The following is a 15987-nucleotide window of genomic DNA, read 5'->3' on the forward strand; positions in this document are numbered from 1 at the left end:
GTCCCCCTCCCGCCGTTGCCGCCGCCATCACCGCCTCCCTCTCCCGCCTCCTCCTCCGCGCTCCCCCGCCCGCGGCCGGGCCCGCGTCGCTCGGGGCCCCGCCCATGAGGCGGCGGCGGCGGCGGTGGTGGTGGTGGTGGTTGCGGCCGGGCCGTGGCTGGGGCTGGGGCTGGGGGCAGGCGCCTGCCCGAGGGGCGGCGGCGGCGGGCCGGGGCTGAGGGCCCTGATGCGGCTGTGGCCGCGGCCGCTCCGCCGCCGGGAGAGGCCTCGCCCCGGCGCCGGGCCCCATGCACCCCAGGTGAGCGCCCTCGCGTCCGATGGGACCGGGCGGGGTGGGGGCCGGGCACCTCGGGCCTTGCGAAGCGGCGCGCACCCCGACGAGGGGGCGAGGACGGGAGGGGGTCCCTGAAGCGTTCAGCGCCTCCTGCAGGCCCCGAGGCTTGGCCCCGTTGCTTCGCCACCCCTCGGTCCCGGGGTGGTGGATCCCTTCCCCGGGCGTCGCCACCCTCAGCGGCCGTTTGGGCCGGGGGCGGCGGTGAGCATATCCCCTGCCCCGCCGGGTAGCCAGAGCCCTCACACCGTCCTTGCAAACCCATCCCTGGAGGCAAGTGGGGTGGTTGACAAGAGTAGGAGAGTGCGCGATGCGAAAACTGAGCAGAAGCGAGATGAAAGTCAGTGACTCAGTTTGTGTGGCTCAGACCTTCAGGTTAACTTGTGTGAGTTTGGTGTATTTGGCCATTTTTCCAGGATGAGTGGTACCTTTCCTTACTGGAATGGCAATCCAAGCTCCAGTTCTCCATCGGTACCGCAGAGCTTGGGCCTGCTGCTGGCAAAGGGCATGTGAGAGGCTTGGGTCAGCATGGAGGCCATTCAGTCCTGTTGACAGAGTTGTGACCGCAATGGGGGCAGCCAGTCTTTCTAGCCCTATGAACTGCTGATTAGAGCTGGTTTGTGGGCAGGAGTCCCAGGGTGGGCAAAGCTAAGGCCAGACAGAGCTTGCAAAGTTGTTGACAAGTGGAAGATGATAGTTTCTTCTTGGTGTCCCCGTCCCTGTGAAATGGTTCAGGCTGCATGTGTGGCTTGAGACCCCAGAGGACGAACGTGCTCCGAGCTGGCATGATTTCTCCTAAGGCTGGGGATTTGGGTTGTTGGGCAGCCCAGTGGTTTCAGCAGCTCTACAGTCATTCCTGTGATGTGCACCCACTTGAGTAGCTTGAGAGGTGCAGGCATTCAAGAACCGCCGATTGATTGCTCTGAAATAACGTGTCATCTACAGTGCCAATTTTTAATGGGATAGGAGCGTGTGCCATGTGTGCAGAACCAGGTTGAGGCAGCCTGTTAAAACTGTATAAAATGGCTATTCTGCAGAGGTGACTCTTGTCACTATTGGCCTGGTTCAAACAGATGGTGAATTAGAGGTTTTGTGTCCATTACCAGTTTTAAATGATTTTTCCCTCTCCTGTCCATTGACTTTGGTTTTTGAACATGAATGTGATGTCCAGAAGTCATGAAATATAAATCAGATGCTGTTGTCCAAGTAATTGTGACATTTGGCTTGCAAATTGATCTCTGTTCACAATTCGTTAATCATGGTGGCTTTGACTACTAGGAGTGAGACTTTGTTTTCTGGATGGCAAGGAAAAAGTTATGGTCTGATTTGTCTTTTTGAACTGGCTTTTTAATCCTGGTTATTGTTATCTAATATAATCTGTATATTGATCATATGATCACAGTGTGTCTGATGCGCTTTATACTTTGCTTTCTAAGGCAGAGTTTTTATGTGTCAGTGTCTGATTTTGAGTTTGTTCGCTCAGCCTTTCCTCACTGCAGTACAGTCAGTAATCAGGAATGTTCTTGCTTCATTTTCTCTTTCTTTTTCCCCTCCCCTCTTTGTTTCCTGGCCCCAGAATGAACGAAATGAACTTGAGTCCTGTAGGGATGGACCAGCTGACCTCATCCTCTGTGAGCAATGCCCTGCCAGTCTCAGGGAGTCACTTGGGATTGGCAGCGTCACCCACTCACAATGCCATACCAGCACCAGGTAATGGGGAAAGCTCCCACAAGGGGTATTGCAGCTCACACTCTGTGTTTTACTGTCATGGGAATGTTTGTAACTGGGTAGCAGTGCTTGCTCTTGTAGCAAGTTGTGCCTTTAGTAGGAAATGAGGTGGTGTAGAATTGGGGAAGGGTAGACCATAAATCATTGCTGATGTGGGCAAAGCAAAAGGGATGTGTGCTTACCGGGCTTATGCCTTAATGTTCATTTTGTTCTAACAGGGTGGTTTGCACTGTGGGTAGCAGAATCCTTTGAAATACAAACTGTAGCTGCAAATCTGTTTCCATCTATGTCTATCTTCACTCAGATGAAAATAATGATTTTTCACCTGTAAAGCAAAACTGTTTTCCTAGCTCTTTTTTTTTTTTCAGGGGACTGCACAGACAGAAGGCCATTACAATTGTAAAGTAGAAGCAGGCCCTATATAATGTATCCAAAAAAGATGTAGCCACATTCAGGCATGCCTCTCAGTGCTGTGATAACTATGATCCTTTATTTGAAGCTTGCAACCTTACTTTGGCAGTACCGTACTGTACTTCCATAGGGATCTCCTGAGGAATTAGTAACCTCTTTGTTAGCTTGTGTGTTCATAAGCTTATGTAGTTCCATTGAATTTAAATGGGCATTTTCTTTTGCAGGCTTGCCTGTTGCAATTCCAAACTTGGGCCCCTCCTTGAGTTCCTTGCCCTCTGCTCTATCTCTGATGCTCCCAATGGGTATTGGGGATCGAGGAGTGATGTGTGGTATACCAGAGAGAAACTACACCCTACCTCCTCCACCGTACCCTCACCTGGAGAGCAGCTATTTCAGACACATTCTACCTGGTAAGTGGTATGGTGCTGATGGATGGGAACAGAGAGGGAAATTGTTCTAAGAGGCACCAGTTTCTGTCCTGAAGCAGGCAAGACTAACTGTTTTGCAGAGCTATAAATTCTTAGAGTTTGTCTGGAGTCTGTTGTGTCATTTACACACCTTTATTTTCAGGTCTCTGTTTCTGTGTATGTATGTGAAGAGAATCGCAGGGTATTTTCTATTTGAACCTAACCTCAGGCTACTCTTCCTGTCGCTTTGGTTTTTAAGATTGACAGAAAACAAAGCATGCCTGATTTCTGTCTCAAATCGCTTTAGTTTGAAAATTGCTGCTTTTTTTTTTTTCTCCTGTAGTCTGAAGCAGAACTTGATATGTGCATGATGGTAGGTTACAGTAAGTAATTCAAAGCTCAAAAAGAGCAAACCATCAGCTGAGGAGTTTGGGCACGTTCCCACCCCATTAGCCCACGGCATAGGTTTTCTTCATTTTTGGTCAAGATTGGTTTCGAAAGGCCTAATATACTGACTTCTATCTTGATTCCTCTCTCACATGTGTTTTAGAGTGTAAGTAAGTGTAGAATTTTACATGTTAGTATATGAAGACACAAAAATTTGAGCTTTAAATGTAGTCCTTGTTTTGTTTTGTAGCTAAGATTGACAGGGTGGAAGGGCGTAGATAAACTTCCAGGTCACCCAGTGGGTGTTGTTGGTTTACCCTAGGTTAGGAAAAGAGATACAGCAGTCCAGATCTCATCAACTACCTGATGACTAGTGTTTGAACTTGTGAACTGCTTAGGAGTAACCTTTCCTATTGTATTACATGCCTGTCCATTTTGTGGGCAAAGAGTAGAGGAGGAGACAGTGCATTTGAGGACTGAAGGCACTTGCCATTCTTCTGAGCTGGAATAATTTATGCAGAAATGTATTTTTTCTTTCTAGTCTGCTTGATGTTTAGCCTGATGTTTCATAGGACTCTTCTGTCAGTTATCTTACTGCCTTCAAGGATCCTCCTTGTTCAAGCCACAGGGCAGCATAGCATGCAGAAATATTTGGTGCAGCTAATTAAATTAAACTGTCCATTTCTTGGCTCAGCCATTTTTAATGGGTTTGTGCTGCAGAAAGAATATCCATGCTTGCATGCTTGTGATAACAGACACGTTTGAAAGGAAAACTTACAGAATAAATGGCTTATAGGATTCAAGGCCAAAAAGAAACGTGCTGACTCAGATCTTGCAGAATCTACTGGAAGTAATGTTTACTTGAATGTGCTGATGTATTTCCTCCAAAGATTCTTTTTTTTTAGCTTTGTCCAATGAGAAAAGTTGGTAGTATATAAATAGAGGTTAGTGTTTCTTTGTATCTGAAGTTCTAAGGTTGGTTGTCATTGAAGATCTTTCCAGAACTACCAGAAAGATGTTACTGTTTCCGATTGAAATTTAACTGGGCTGTTGTTTTAGGAGAAACATCTTTCATCTAAGGAAAGAGAGCAGATGACTCATGATTCTTTTGAGACACCTTATCTTGGTCCTTTAAAATTGCAGTTGATGATCTGTGAGATGGACAGTTGTGTCACTTAGTCTTAGAGGAAGGAAGTAGTCATTGTTGAAACTAAAATACCGAAGCAAAAAGGTGTATCTTGGTGAACTGTTTCTACTGCTCATAGCAAAGATGAACGAGGGATCATCAAATGTTAGATTCCACAAGCAGTCCTTCATTCTTTGTGAGCTGTTTCTTGAGAATGAAAAATTATGCCTGAAATCAGAAGAACAACTTCTGATTCAGTCTGTGTACTGTGGAGCCTAGGTTAGATGTTGCCAGAAATGTGACTGTTCAGAGTTTGACAAATAACTATAGACTTGCTTTGTTGGATGGAAGCTCTGTATTTGTTGTCAAGTGATACTTTGACAGGAGTGTTGGGTTGGCATGTGTTTGTAAGCCATGTTTTAGAATTAGTGGGTTTTAATTGGACATAATGTAAAGAGCATGTCTTCAAGGCTTTAGGGTCTTAATGTACTATGCTGCAATGATGGGGTATTTTTGTTCAAGATTTGAAAACTGATGTAATCTCACACTCTTTCCCCCTCTCATTCTATCAGGTATCTTATCTTACTTGGCTGACAGACCTCCACCTCAGTACATCCATCCCAACACTATAAATGTTGATAGCAATCCGGCATTGTCAGTCTCCAGCAATCCCTCAGCCCTAGATCCCTACCAGCCCAGTGGAAGCGTGGGACTGGAACCAGGGATTGTCTCCATGGACTCCCGCACAGTGAACACGCATGGTGCTCAAAATCTGCATCCTAGTGACAGCCATGAGGTAGCGCTGGATACTACAATCACTATGGAGAGCGTTTCAAGGGTAACCAGCCCCATCTCTACAGATGGGATGACAGAGGAGCTTACGATGGATGACGTAGCTGGGGATCATTCACAGATCCCGAACGGCTCCCGGAGCCACGAACCTTTAGCCGTAGACACAGTGGGGAGTAACTTGACGTCAGACGCTGTGGGACACGGTGGTGTCATTCCTATTCATGGTAGCACTTTGGAACTCCCTGTTGTCATGGAGCCCGACCACATCGCCGGGCGGGTGACGGGAATATCGGACAGCACACTAAATGACTCAATTCATACTGTGGCCATGAGCACCAACTCTGTGAGTGTGGCGCTCTCTACCTCACACAACCTAGCTTCCTTGGACTCGGTAGCCTTGCACGAAGTGGGCCTCAGCCTTGAGCCGGTGGCAGTGTCTTCCATAAATCAGGAAGTAGCCATGGGGCCAAGTCACGTGGATGTGTCTGCAGACAATCTTGCCTTCGTACCATCCTCTCTGCAAATGGAAGACTCCAATTCGAACAAAGAGAACATGGCAACCTTGTTTACCATATGTGAGTGGGTGTTTCATTCTTTCTTGGGTTGGGTAGGGTTTGTTATGTAGCTGTTGCCTGGTGAGATGACTCTTGTTGATAGTTTTACAGATTTTGGGTGAAAGAAACTTAGTTATTTAACAAGTCCACAAAAGTTGGAACATCTGCAGTGGCAGGTTAACCTTTCTGAAACGATGCTAGTTGGAAGTAGATACAATAGGATGTTTTAGTGTCGTTCTCTTGGTATCCATCTCCGATGTTGCCCTGATGTTGGAAGCTGAGTTCTTTAGGAACCTCTTGCCTTTTGTGGATATGCTGATATTATCCTTTGCAATGAGACTTTTGTTTTTTAAAGTCATGTCACAAATGATTCTTCTTGCTGTGTTAAAAAAACCCAACAAACACTGCCACAGGCCATACATTTATCAAGTGGGTATAGTTGTTGAGTATGACATTGTGTGATTTTGCAGAATGTTTATTAAACCGTGAACAATCATCATGAAAATGTTGTTCTCAGCAGGACCTGCTGGAAAAAAGGGGCAGAGAGGGAGGGAAGTTTTTAATATTTCTAATTGTTCTCACCAAAGGACTTTGGTCCAGAGGTTAGTTGATCTCCTAGGAAGAGAGGAGTGCTGGACATTGCACTCTGTCAATCCTGTCGTTGTTCAAGGAGTGGTGTTTGAGAACTGCGAAGTTCTTGTTTGCTGGGACAGAGATTTGAACTTCCAGCCTCAGCAAATCTGCCTTCCTGCCACTGAAGCGTAAGGCCAGCTTTTATATTCAGTTTTATTAGTTGTGGTGGCATTGCTGAGTGCTGCTCTTGCACGCCATCTGGCCCTACAACTGCCAGAGCCTTATGACAAGCTTCGCCTGCAGAACATTTTTTAAGAAATGGAAAGAAATAGTGCCTTGGGTAGCAATGGGAGAGGTGCGGCTTACTGTGAAGTGTCTAGTCAGACATTTAAATTAAAACTTTTATTCTGTGGGATGAAATATAACTTAAAATCAGGTGGATATAGAACTATCATGATTTTACAACTCCTAGAGGAAGAATTTTACAGCTGATGTACTTGGAAGTTCTTACAAGCATCCATTGCATGCTGAACAAATAATGATCAAAATATTATAATATCCAACATGCTCATTGTGAAATAACTTCTTTTCCTCACCTAAGTGAGATTTGATGTGCCAGCTTATTGTCACTATACTTAAAATAGTCCTAAGCTGTTTCCCAGATGATGCTCCCCATTGGGAGGATGTTATAACTGCTGTTGCATGCCTAGTGCTTTCATGTGATTTGCAAAATAGATCTTTGACTTGGGAAGTTTAAATTTTAACTTTTTGTTGTTGTTTTTAAATTTCTGGATAAAACATGAATTTGTGTCCAGACAGCGGACAGCAAGGAGGAGGAGTTGTTTTAGGGCCTCTTAGTGGCTTTTCCTCCCTGAGAAGGCAGGAGTCAGGGCCTTTTTCAGAAAAATTTTTACACAGTTCCGAAGGGAAGAAAAAAATGTGCCTTTGCTACAGTCCTAAATGTTTGTGAAACTTTTACATAGCCCTTTTTTGGTCATCTTTGTTTACCATTCTGGGTACCCAAATCAGAGAAATAATCACTGTGTTTGGTTTGGGGTTTTTTTTTGGTGATGGGGGTTTTTTTTGTTTGTTTTGGGTTTTTTTTTTACAGTTTGGCAAGGACAGAAATGGAAAGGAAATGGTATGTTTTGCTTCCGGTAGAATGTAGGATTTTTTATTTCAATTTCTGAAAAATGTATGAATCCCTAAACCTTTCCAAGTGGAAGTGTCACATGCCTAGAACTTGCTTTTCTTCCTCTTTGCCTCTCCTTGGGGCTAGTTCACAGACTCGTAGTGGTATGTGCCAGGCAATGCTTAAAAACAGCTGTTCTAAATAGTGTTTCTCATTACTCAGGTCTGGTTGTTGTCACTGCTGTACTCCTACCTGTCATCTGTGCACATGAAGCAATGCTTATATAGGCTCTACCTAATAATTTTCTGAGTACCTTCCTATCTGTAATTGTGTAGTTGCTCAAACTGTACTTTGCATGGGGTCAGATTCTGGTACCCTGCTGTATGAAGGGAGTGCCCCAAAAATCTCTTTAAACAAGTAATAATGGAGGCACTGTTTATGCCTGCCGGAAACTACTTCTGTGATAGGTCTTTTATACTGGATTTGGGCCATCAAGAGGCCAAAGAAGGTCTTTGTGTATATCCTGCTTAATTTCCTGAGCATCTTTCTTCAGAAGAAGAATGATTTTTCACAAGAGTGGTTGCCACCTAGGTGTTGGTTGTTCCATTCATAGACAATTAAAATGATGTAGTTTTTCTAGATGAGAGCATTTTATGCTGTACTTTTCCCTGAATTTATTAGGCTGAGGACTTTCAGTGGTTTATTTTTCAGCAGTACTTACACTGAATGACAGATTGGGAGAGTGATGCTGCTGATTCTTCTTGGACTTTTGGTTTTGTTCCATTTGATGGCATCCCATAGAGGTATACTGAGTTTATTGCAGTAGGTCCTTCAAAAGCAGCAGTGTGGTCAGGTTTTTGATGCCATGAAGATTTGCACGTTGTCTGAATTTAAATGGAGCTAAGGGGATTTGTGGCTCAAATTGGAAGAATTTTAGAAGACCTTACTGTCCCTTTGCATGAGTATCCTTGAGGTTCTACATGCAAGTAAACTCTTGTGTCCTGGTAAATTCCAGAAACATAGTTAGAAAGTGTTTGGTTTGGTATGCCTTGGATTTTTCTGCTAATAAAGGTAATTTCACTTGTGATCAGGGAGAAAATGGGTCTTCCTTCACCAGCATTACTGTCAGCTCTGGTGAAACTATCATCCACTTTTTGAGTAGTTTTGATGAAGAGCGGACTCTGTTGCAGGGCTAGATTGCCCCTTTAGGGATAGTCTAGAGTCTAGACAGTTAATTTACCGTCATGAAGGCAGGTGAAGATCTTCATGTTTGGTCTGAATTGGATACAAACCGTGACATGTACATCAGTGCCCACCTGACTGTAATAATATGGTTTATACTTTTCTCAGTAAAAGCTAGTAAAGTGGAGCTCCTTTGGCAGGAGCGCTGAAGCATGTTGGTAGGGAGCTGATTGAACCGTGGGGGCCGTCGCATCTTTTTAATCCCTGGCTGTTGTATCTTTTTAATCCCTGTTTCTCTTCCCTTGTCTGCAGGGTGCACACTGTGTGACAAGGCATATCCATCGGACTGCCCAGATCATGGGCCCGTCACCTTTGTCCCTGACTCCCCGATAGAGAGCCGAGCCAGGCTTTCTCTCCCTAAGCAGCTTGTCCTCCGGCAGTCTATCATGGGAGCTGACGTGGGTAAGAATCAGATTATATTTCTATGTAGCAGTTCAAAAAACACTCACTGCCTGCAATCCAAAACTGTAAGGATTTTAATGTGGGAAAGAAACATTGTGATAGAGAGGTGGCTCCCTCTTCTGTAATCGCCCTGACTTCCATTGTGCAAGAGCTTCTTGTCCTCTAGTTACTTCTTAGATGTCAGCTAGACTCTAGGGGTGCTGCCACAGTCTTACTGAAACACTTTATAAGGTCCAGCACAAGCAAGGTTTATTTTTATTGTGTGCTAAACAGCCCAGGCACAGCTTTGATAAGAAAACATTACAGCAGTTGGAGTTTGGGGGAAGAAAACAATTAGTAATAATGAAGGAGATTTCTATCTGCTTGTTCATCAGCTTGGTTTGCTACCTGTGGGTCCTCTGGATGCTGTCACTGGAGAATTGATCACAAGTGCCTCTTTTCTTTTTTTTTCTTTTTTTTTTCCCCCTCCCCTCATTTACATTTGGCATGTAGACTGTGACCTTGTCATTGGATGTGGACCTTGTTACTGTATTTCACGCCATTGTCACCTGGAAATCAAAGAGTACAGTGCAATACCCTAAGGATCTGAAGGCTAGAGGAGAATGTGATTATTGGCTTGCTTAGTGATGCTGCTTGTTAAGAGTAGATTACATCTGTTCTTTTCAAGCTGCACTAGCTTCCAGTGTATTCCTAAAAGCTATTCAGTGTATTCATGTAGACCTATATATATATAAATGTTTAATAATAAATAATATACACGCAGGAATCCCTCTGCCCATGACAGAAATACAGCTGCCTCTGGGGAGAAATGCAGAAGCTGCTTAACAATGCCCAGCAACAATTCTGGAAATTCCTGGGGATTAGGTAGGCGAAATGTAGTTACTGAAACTAGTATTTTCTGCTTCTGCAGAAAGTGCCATGAAAACTTTAATTGGTACAAGTGGCTAGGATCTTAGTTTTGTAGCTTACTGAAAAGTAAATTATTTGCTTTTGACAAACAAAATAAATATTTGTAATTACAACAAAGCGGCTCCCAATAGTGTCATGTGGTGGTGGTGGTTCTTGTCTCTGCCTTAGGTGTGTTTTACATGCGAAGTAGAAGCTTTGATGATCACTTGCCTAGATATTATTACCCCTGGAGCATTATCTCATAAACCTCCCACCTCTTTGTTATGCATGATTAGTTGTTTAAGTAATTGATTTCTGCAGATTTTGGTCTTCTACCAATAGGTGTGTGGACACGAGAAACCATTCCTGTAAGGACTTGTTTTGGACCTTTGATCGGGCAGCAGAGCCATTCTCTGGAGGTGGCTGACTGGACAGACAAAGCAGCCAGTCACATCTGGAAGGTCAGTGGATGTTATGGCTCACAGAGTCTGCAGGCATGCCTTTATCTGGTGAAAGCCACCACAGGACACAGCAGCTTTAACATTATCATCCTTGCCAAAAATCAAAATTAATGCAGTTTGATTGTTTAATACTTCCTATCAGCATAGCAGAGCAGTATACCATGTAATATGCTAGTAATCAGTCCTGAAGTACAACAGACTTCTTTAATGCCTTTTCTTTTAAAGGTCTGTGTGTGGTTTCCAGCATTTATCTGGAGTTGCAGCAGAGATTGTATGTGAATTACTAAGCAGCATTTGTTTCTTTGTTTTGATTCATTGTTTATTGAAAGTTTCCCCAGGTGATGAATGATTTGTTTTAGGAAAGCTGCTTTCAAGCTTTCTTTTTCACATTATTTCACGTTGAGAAGGTGAAATTGATCTATATAAATAAAACACGTACTGTTTGCCCAGATATTATTATTCACAAGACTTGGCTTGTAAGAAAAGCAGCCAAATGCGTTTCTGCTGGGAGCTAAAGGTAATGTGTGGGAAAGATGCTGATAAACAGTTTTTCTAGCCTCCTGGGTGTCAGAGATTGCTGTGTGAAGGGGAAAGTAAGCAGTAAGAACAGGGCTGTGGTCCTGACAATGGCAATGGAGACCTCCTGACACATCCTCTCCTAAAGAAAGAAGCTGGCTTTCACTGCATTTGTCGCTGTGTTTTGTCCTAAGATTGCATTTGGTTTTCCTTGTAGATCTATCACAGTGGTGTCCTGGAGTTCTGCATCATTACAACTGATGAAAATGAATGTAACTGGATGATGTTTGTACGCAAAGCCAGGTGAGAACCACCTCTGCTGTGCTCTAAGTAGCTTGGAATCTGAGCTGCAGGCTCATCGGAGGCCGTGCTGGAGAAGGTGCACTGCTGCCCTGACTGCCCAGATGGGTAATGAGCCTGGGACCAAGGGACCTTCAGGAGTTACCTAGGCATCTTGGACTAGTGGGAAGAATGAAACAGAGCACCCAGTGCAGAATGTTATGGGGGAACCAGTACACATACTGTAGTAAACCAGCCCCAAACCTGCCCATATACTTTGTTTCCCTTGTTCTAAAGCTTTAAATCAGATTCGTTTTGTATCAGCTTACTGTGTATTAGCTTGTTACTGCCTTCCCTCTGTCCGTTTCCGTTTGGATGCACCTGTGAAGATGACGTTGATTGTCTTTTTGATTTTAATACTTTATTAGCAAAGTGTCCCTGGGTTCTTTTGGCCAAGTTCCAGGCTCTTACAGCTCACAAGAGCTGTCCTTTTCAGTCTTTCTGGAGCCTGCGATGAAAACTATCCAGACTGGCTTCAGTATTGCTCCATACATGGTCCACTGAGAAGGCCGAACCTCTCCTATTGCTCTGTGACACAAAGTAGGCTTCCCCTGCAATTCATTTCATTGCTCCCATATGCAGGAGTCAAGAAGTTAACGCTTGGTCTCCCACTGCAGTGGGGCAGAGCTTTTGTTGGTTTCAGATGCTGAGAACAAACATACACAGGATACAGCTTCAGAAGATGAATTATCACATCTTGGAAATGCTTTTCAAGAGTGATTTTTGAAGATAACTTTGCATTAGACTTTATTGATACTTATTTCTCCCTCAGATGTTCTCTATTTCTTAAGGGGATTAATATGAAAAATACATATATTTTTGTGGTTTCTTAAGAGATCATAATGTCTCTTCTCTCAGCTTACTCCAATGTCTATTAATAATTTTCTCAGCAAGATATCACAGCGGTGTGAAAAATGTATCATTTGGTGGAGCAGATTGGCTCTCAAGGTCCAGTTTTCCTTTCCTTTAGTAAAGAAGGACAAAAGTGACAGACATGGATGTTTTTATAATATGCTGACAAGCATTGAGGTTCTCTTATTACCTATTTATAGGAATTTCCTTAGGTTTTTCTTTCCTCTCTCTCAAAAATTCATTATTTCTGGAAGGCTTTTTTTTTTTTTTCCCCCCCAATAACTGTTGTTATTGCTGTAGGAACCGGGAAGAGCAGAATCTGGTAGCTTATCCTCACGATGGAAAAATTTACTTTTGCACCTCTCGGGACATCCCACCTGAACACGAGCTTCTCTTTTATTACAGTCGGGACTATGCACGACAGCTTGGTAAGTAAGCCCTCACCTTCGTTGACTTTGTGGAGAGTACTCAGCTTGAGTTCCCTTTTAATGCCTTCTCTGGGCGCTGTGACTTGAGAGTGCATTATGTTCCTTCTCAGTTCCTAGTGGTGCACATCACAGTTTTCTTTTACATTTTGTGACTACAGGAGTACCATGGTTTAAAAGAAATATTTCACTATCTAATTCCACTGATGAGGAGTAAAAGATCGGAGTTTCAAAGAAGAAGGGTTGTTTTTCTTCTGTTCATCCATCTAGTGCTGAGGGAGTTTTGCTAGCTGAAGATGTTCCTATCCTCCCCCACCTTTGGTTGTGATAGTGTAGGTTTGGTGGAGCTGTGCTCAAAACCATTCCAAAGTTTGCCTCCCCAAAGCATTTGAAATGTCCTACCTAAAAGAGCTGAAAAGCAAGTACTAGAGCTGAAAAGAACAGTGGTGAAAATCTCTGCAGCTGGCTTTGCTACCACAGACAAAGTGTTAACGTGGGTCACGCTCTGTTGAGCCTTGCTGTGCCTCATTAAAAGTGATGCTTTTTGCCCAAAGGTGTCCCTGAACATCCGGATGTGCACATCTGCCACTGCGGAAAGGAATGCGCTTCCTATGCGGAGTTCAAGGCCCATTTGAGCAGCCATATTCACAACCACCTCCCCAGCCAGGGGCACAGCAGCAGCCATGGGCCAGGCCATGGCAAGGAGAGGAAGTGGAAATGCTCCATGTGTCCCCAGGCTTTCATCTCCCCTTCCAAGCTCCACGTCCACTTCATGGGGCACATGGGCATGAAGCCGCACAAGTGCGATTTCTGTAGCAAAGCTTTCAGTGATCCTAGCAACTTACGGACACATCTCAAGATACACACAGGTAAGGGCTGGGGAATGTATAGACGTACCTGTGGTAGTAAAACATTGGGGCAGGACCTTTTCTCTCTGATACCTCATCCAGTTGGCAGGGCATAGCTTGTGTCCAGAAATCTAAGCTCTTAGAAACATGGTTTGGGTTGGAAGGGACCGTTAAAAATCATCTAGTCCAACCCCTCTGCTGTGTGCAGGGACATCTTTCACTAGATCAGGTCACTTAAAGCCCCATCCAACCTGACCATTTCAGGAATGGGGCATCCACAGCTTCTCTGCACAACCTGTTCCAGTGTCTCACTGCTGTCATTGTAAAAAAAAAATTCTTCTTTATGTCCAGAATCTGCCCTCTTTCACTTTAAAAGTGCTGCCCCTTGTCCTGTCACTGCAGGCCTTGGTAAAAAATCTCTCTCTGTCTTCCTTATAAGCCCACTTAAAGTATTGAAAGGCTGTAATAAAGTCTCCCCAGAGCCTTCTTTTCTCCGGGCTGAACACCACCAACTCTCTCAGCCTGTCCTCATAGGAGAGGTGCTCCAGCCCTCTGACCGTCTTCATGGCCCTCCTCTGGACTCGCTCCAACAGCTCCATGTCTCTCCTGTACTGGGGCCCCCAGAGCTGGATGCAGTACTCCAGGTGGGGTCTCACGAGAGCAGAGTAGAGGGGCAGGATCACCTCCCTTGACCTGCCTTTCTAAGAATGGCAGCATCCTGTCTGTAGGAATGATCTCTAGTCCATGCTGACCCCAGCTAATGCCTGGGCACTGCCCATGCCGGTTGGCATGGGATAGGGCTGCACTGGGTTCAGTGCTTATAGAACAGTACATAGACCTGTGTTCTGGCTAATTGTGGTGTTTCTAAAAGAGCATTTGATGAGTTGTTGATTACCGTTGGGAAGAAGTGTTGGCATTCATCTTAAGGAAATGGCACAAGACTGAAATTGGTGACTTTGGGGTCAGACTGATGTGGGTAAGGCTCAGCTCTGTCACTCATCAAAACTTAAGTCTGCACATGCTGTTGACTTCTGTGGGCATTTGGATGTCTCTAGAGGCTGTGGAGTTAAAGGAAGAGTTGCCAGAAGATCAGTGAATGAGAGCTAACAGAGGAAAACAAAATAGTGAAAGATTTTTCAGCTATGTAAGAAGAGAGGGAATAAGAAAAGGCATGGGTTTAACAGAGAGTGAGGACAGAAGAGAGGGTGAAGGTCAAGTACAGTCCGGCAATAGACAGTGTGTGTATTTTTGCCTTATTTTTTTCAGTAAGGTTGAAATAGCTGTTTGCAATCAAGGAATACAAATCACGAAACTGGAGGGGGAATAAAATCTGGAGTTCAGTGCACTTGATTCAAGCATAGGAAGCTGCAGGCTAGATAGTGAGGAGTTTTAATGTACTGATCAAGTACAAATGGGGTATACATAACCACGGCATACTCAGTGGGATAGGGATGCAAGTGGGATTTAAACTTAGTCTGAATTCCGTGGCGTGCAGGGGTTTTGAACTATTTGTGGTAACGAATAATGGAAGAATTGCAGATAAGTGGGAAAATGGGATAAAACATATAATTTACCAAAGAGCCAGTGAGCTTTGTACCTGTGTGTTTGTTAGATAAGGGAACTTGTTTTTCTAGACAAAGGCAATGCAGTGCGTCAAATGTGGTTGGGCTCCAGTAAGGCATCAGATACAGTTCCTGTGAGAAATCAGTGGAGTTGGGGATGCACTAATGTGCAGTAACTGGATGGCTACCATGGTTACTGTTAAAAAGGAAGCTACTGTTATTTTTACTCAAGAATTCATCTTGGATAAGCCTTGTCTTGTTAAATGTTTGCCTGCATCTCTTTGTTGGAAAATTTACAAATCTACCGGTGGTGATGTGATATGCAGAACAGGGAGGCACAGTTGGTGTAGACAAGAAGCAGAAATCCCATCTTGTAGGAAAGGCAGACTCACCACAAGCACTGGAGGAAGAGGAGCCAACCGTGTTTAGAAGGACAAAGCGCAGAACCATGCATCACATGAAGGGCTCAGTGGGTCGAAGCAGTAGCATGAAGTGGGTTTTTCAGCTTGGGGGCATGGAGTCAGGGGTGAAAAGCCTTGGGAATGATGAAATGAAGTCAGATGCCTGGTTTTTGCATAGCTAAAGCTAGACTGTAACTAGGTAGACCTTTTTTGCTGAAGCTGAAGGAACTGCAGGAGGAAACAGGTCCTGTTCACAAAGAATCTGCCTTTCTTCAGGGTGAAATTTTATTTTTCAGAAGTGGGCAGGCTTGTTTGCTTATTGTGTTTCTTGGCACACTGACTGTCAATTTGTGGGTGTACGTATGTAATCCTAGGCCAGAAGAATTATCGCTGTACCCTCTGCGACAAATCGTTCACCCAGAAGGCTCACCTGGAATCGCACATGGTCATTCACACTGGGGAGAAGAACCTGAAGTGCGATTACTGTGAAAAGCTGTTCATGCGGAGGCAGGACCTCAAGCAGCACGTACTCACTCACACACAGTAAGTGATCCTGCAGGCTGTGTTGGACTGGCCAGTGCAATAAATAACGAAGCCCAAGAGAGAAACT

At 44.4% G+C, this 15987-nt stretch overlaps 1 protein-coding gene across 2 annotated transcripts in view; it reads left to right on the forward strand.

Annotated features, from left to right (window-relative positions):
* PRDM4 (PR/SET domain 4) overlaps positions 1-15987 on the forward strand; it is an 18553-nt gene continuing 2566 nt past the window's right edge. The window contains exons 1-10 of one of the 2 annotated variants that reach the window (XM_075753879.1): positions 1-298; positions 1908-2041; positions 2695-2880; positions 4963-5757; positions 8936-9085; positions 10295-10434; positions 11168-11253; positions 12442-12569; positions 13121-13435; positions 15752-15920. In XM_075753879.1, coding sequence (XP_075609994.1) covers positions 288-298; positions 1908-2041; positions 2695-2880; positions 4963-5757; positions 8936-9085; positions 10295-10434; positions 11168-11253; positions 12442-12569; positions 13121-13435; positions 15752-15920 — 2114 coding nt within the window. In that variant the 5' untranslated portion in view covers positions 1-287. The remainder of the gene's footprint in view (positions 299-1907; positions 2042-2694; positions 2881-4962; positions 5758-8935; positions 9086-10294; positions 10435-11167; positions 11254-12441; positions 12570-13120; positions 13436-15751; positions 15921-15987) is intronic. The other variant, XM_075753888.1, reaches the window with a different exon arrangement.

This window comes from Balearica regulorum, chromosome 1 (genome assembly GCF_011004875.1).
Source record: "Balearica regulorum gibbericeps isolate bBalReg1 chromosome 1, bBalReg1.pri, whole genome shotgun sequence".
Taxonomy (NCBI): domain Eukaryota; kingdom Metazoa; phylum Chordata; class Aves; order Gruiformes; family Gruidae; genus Balearica; species Balearica regulorum.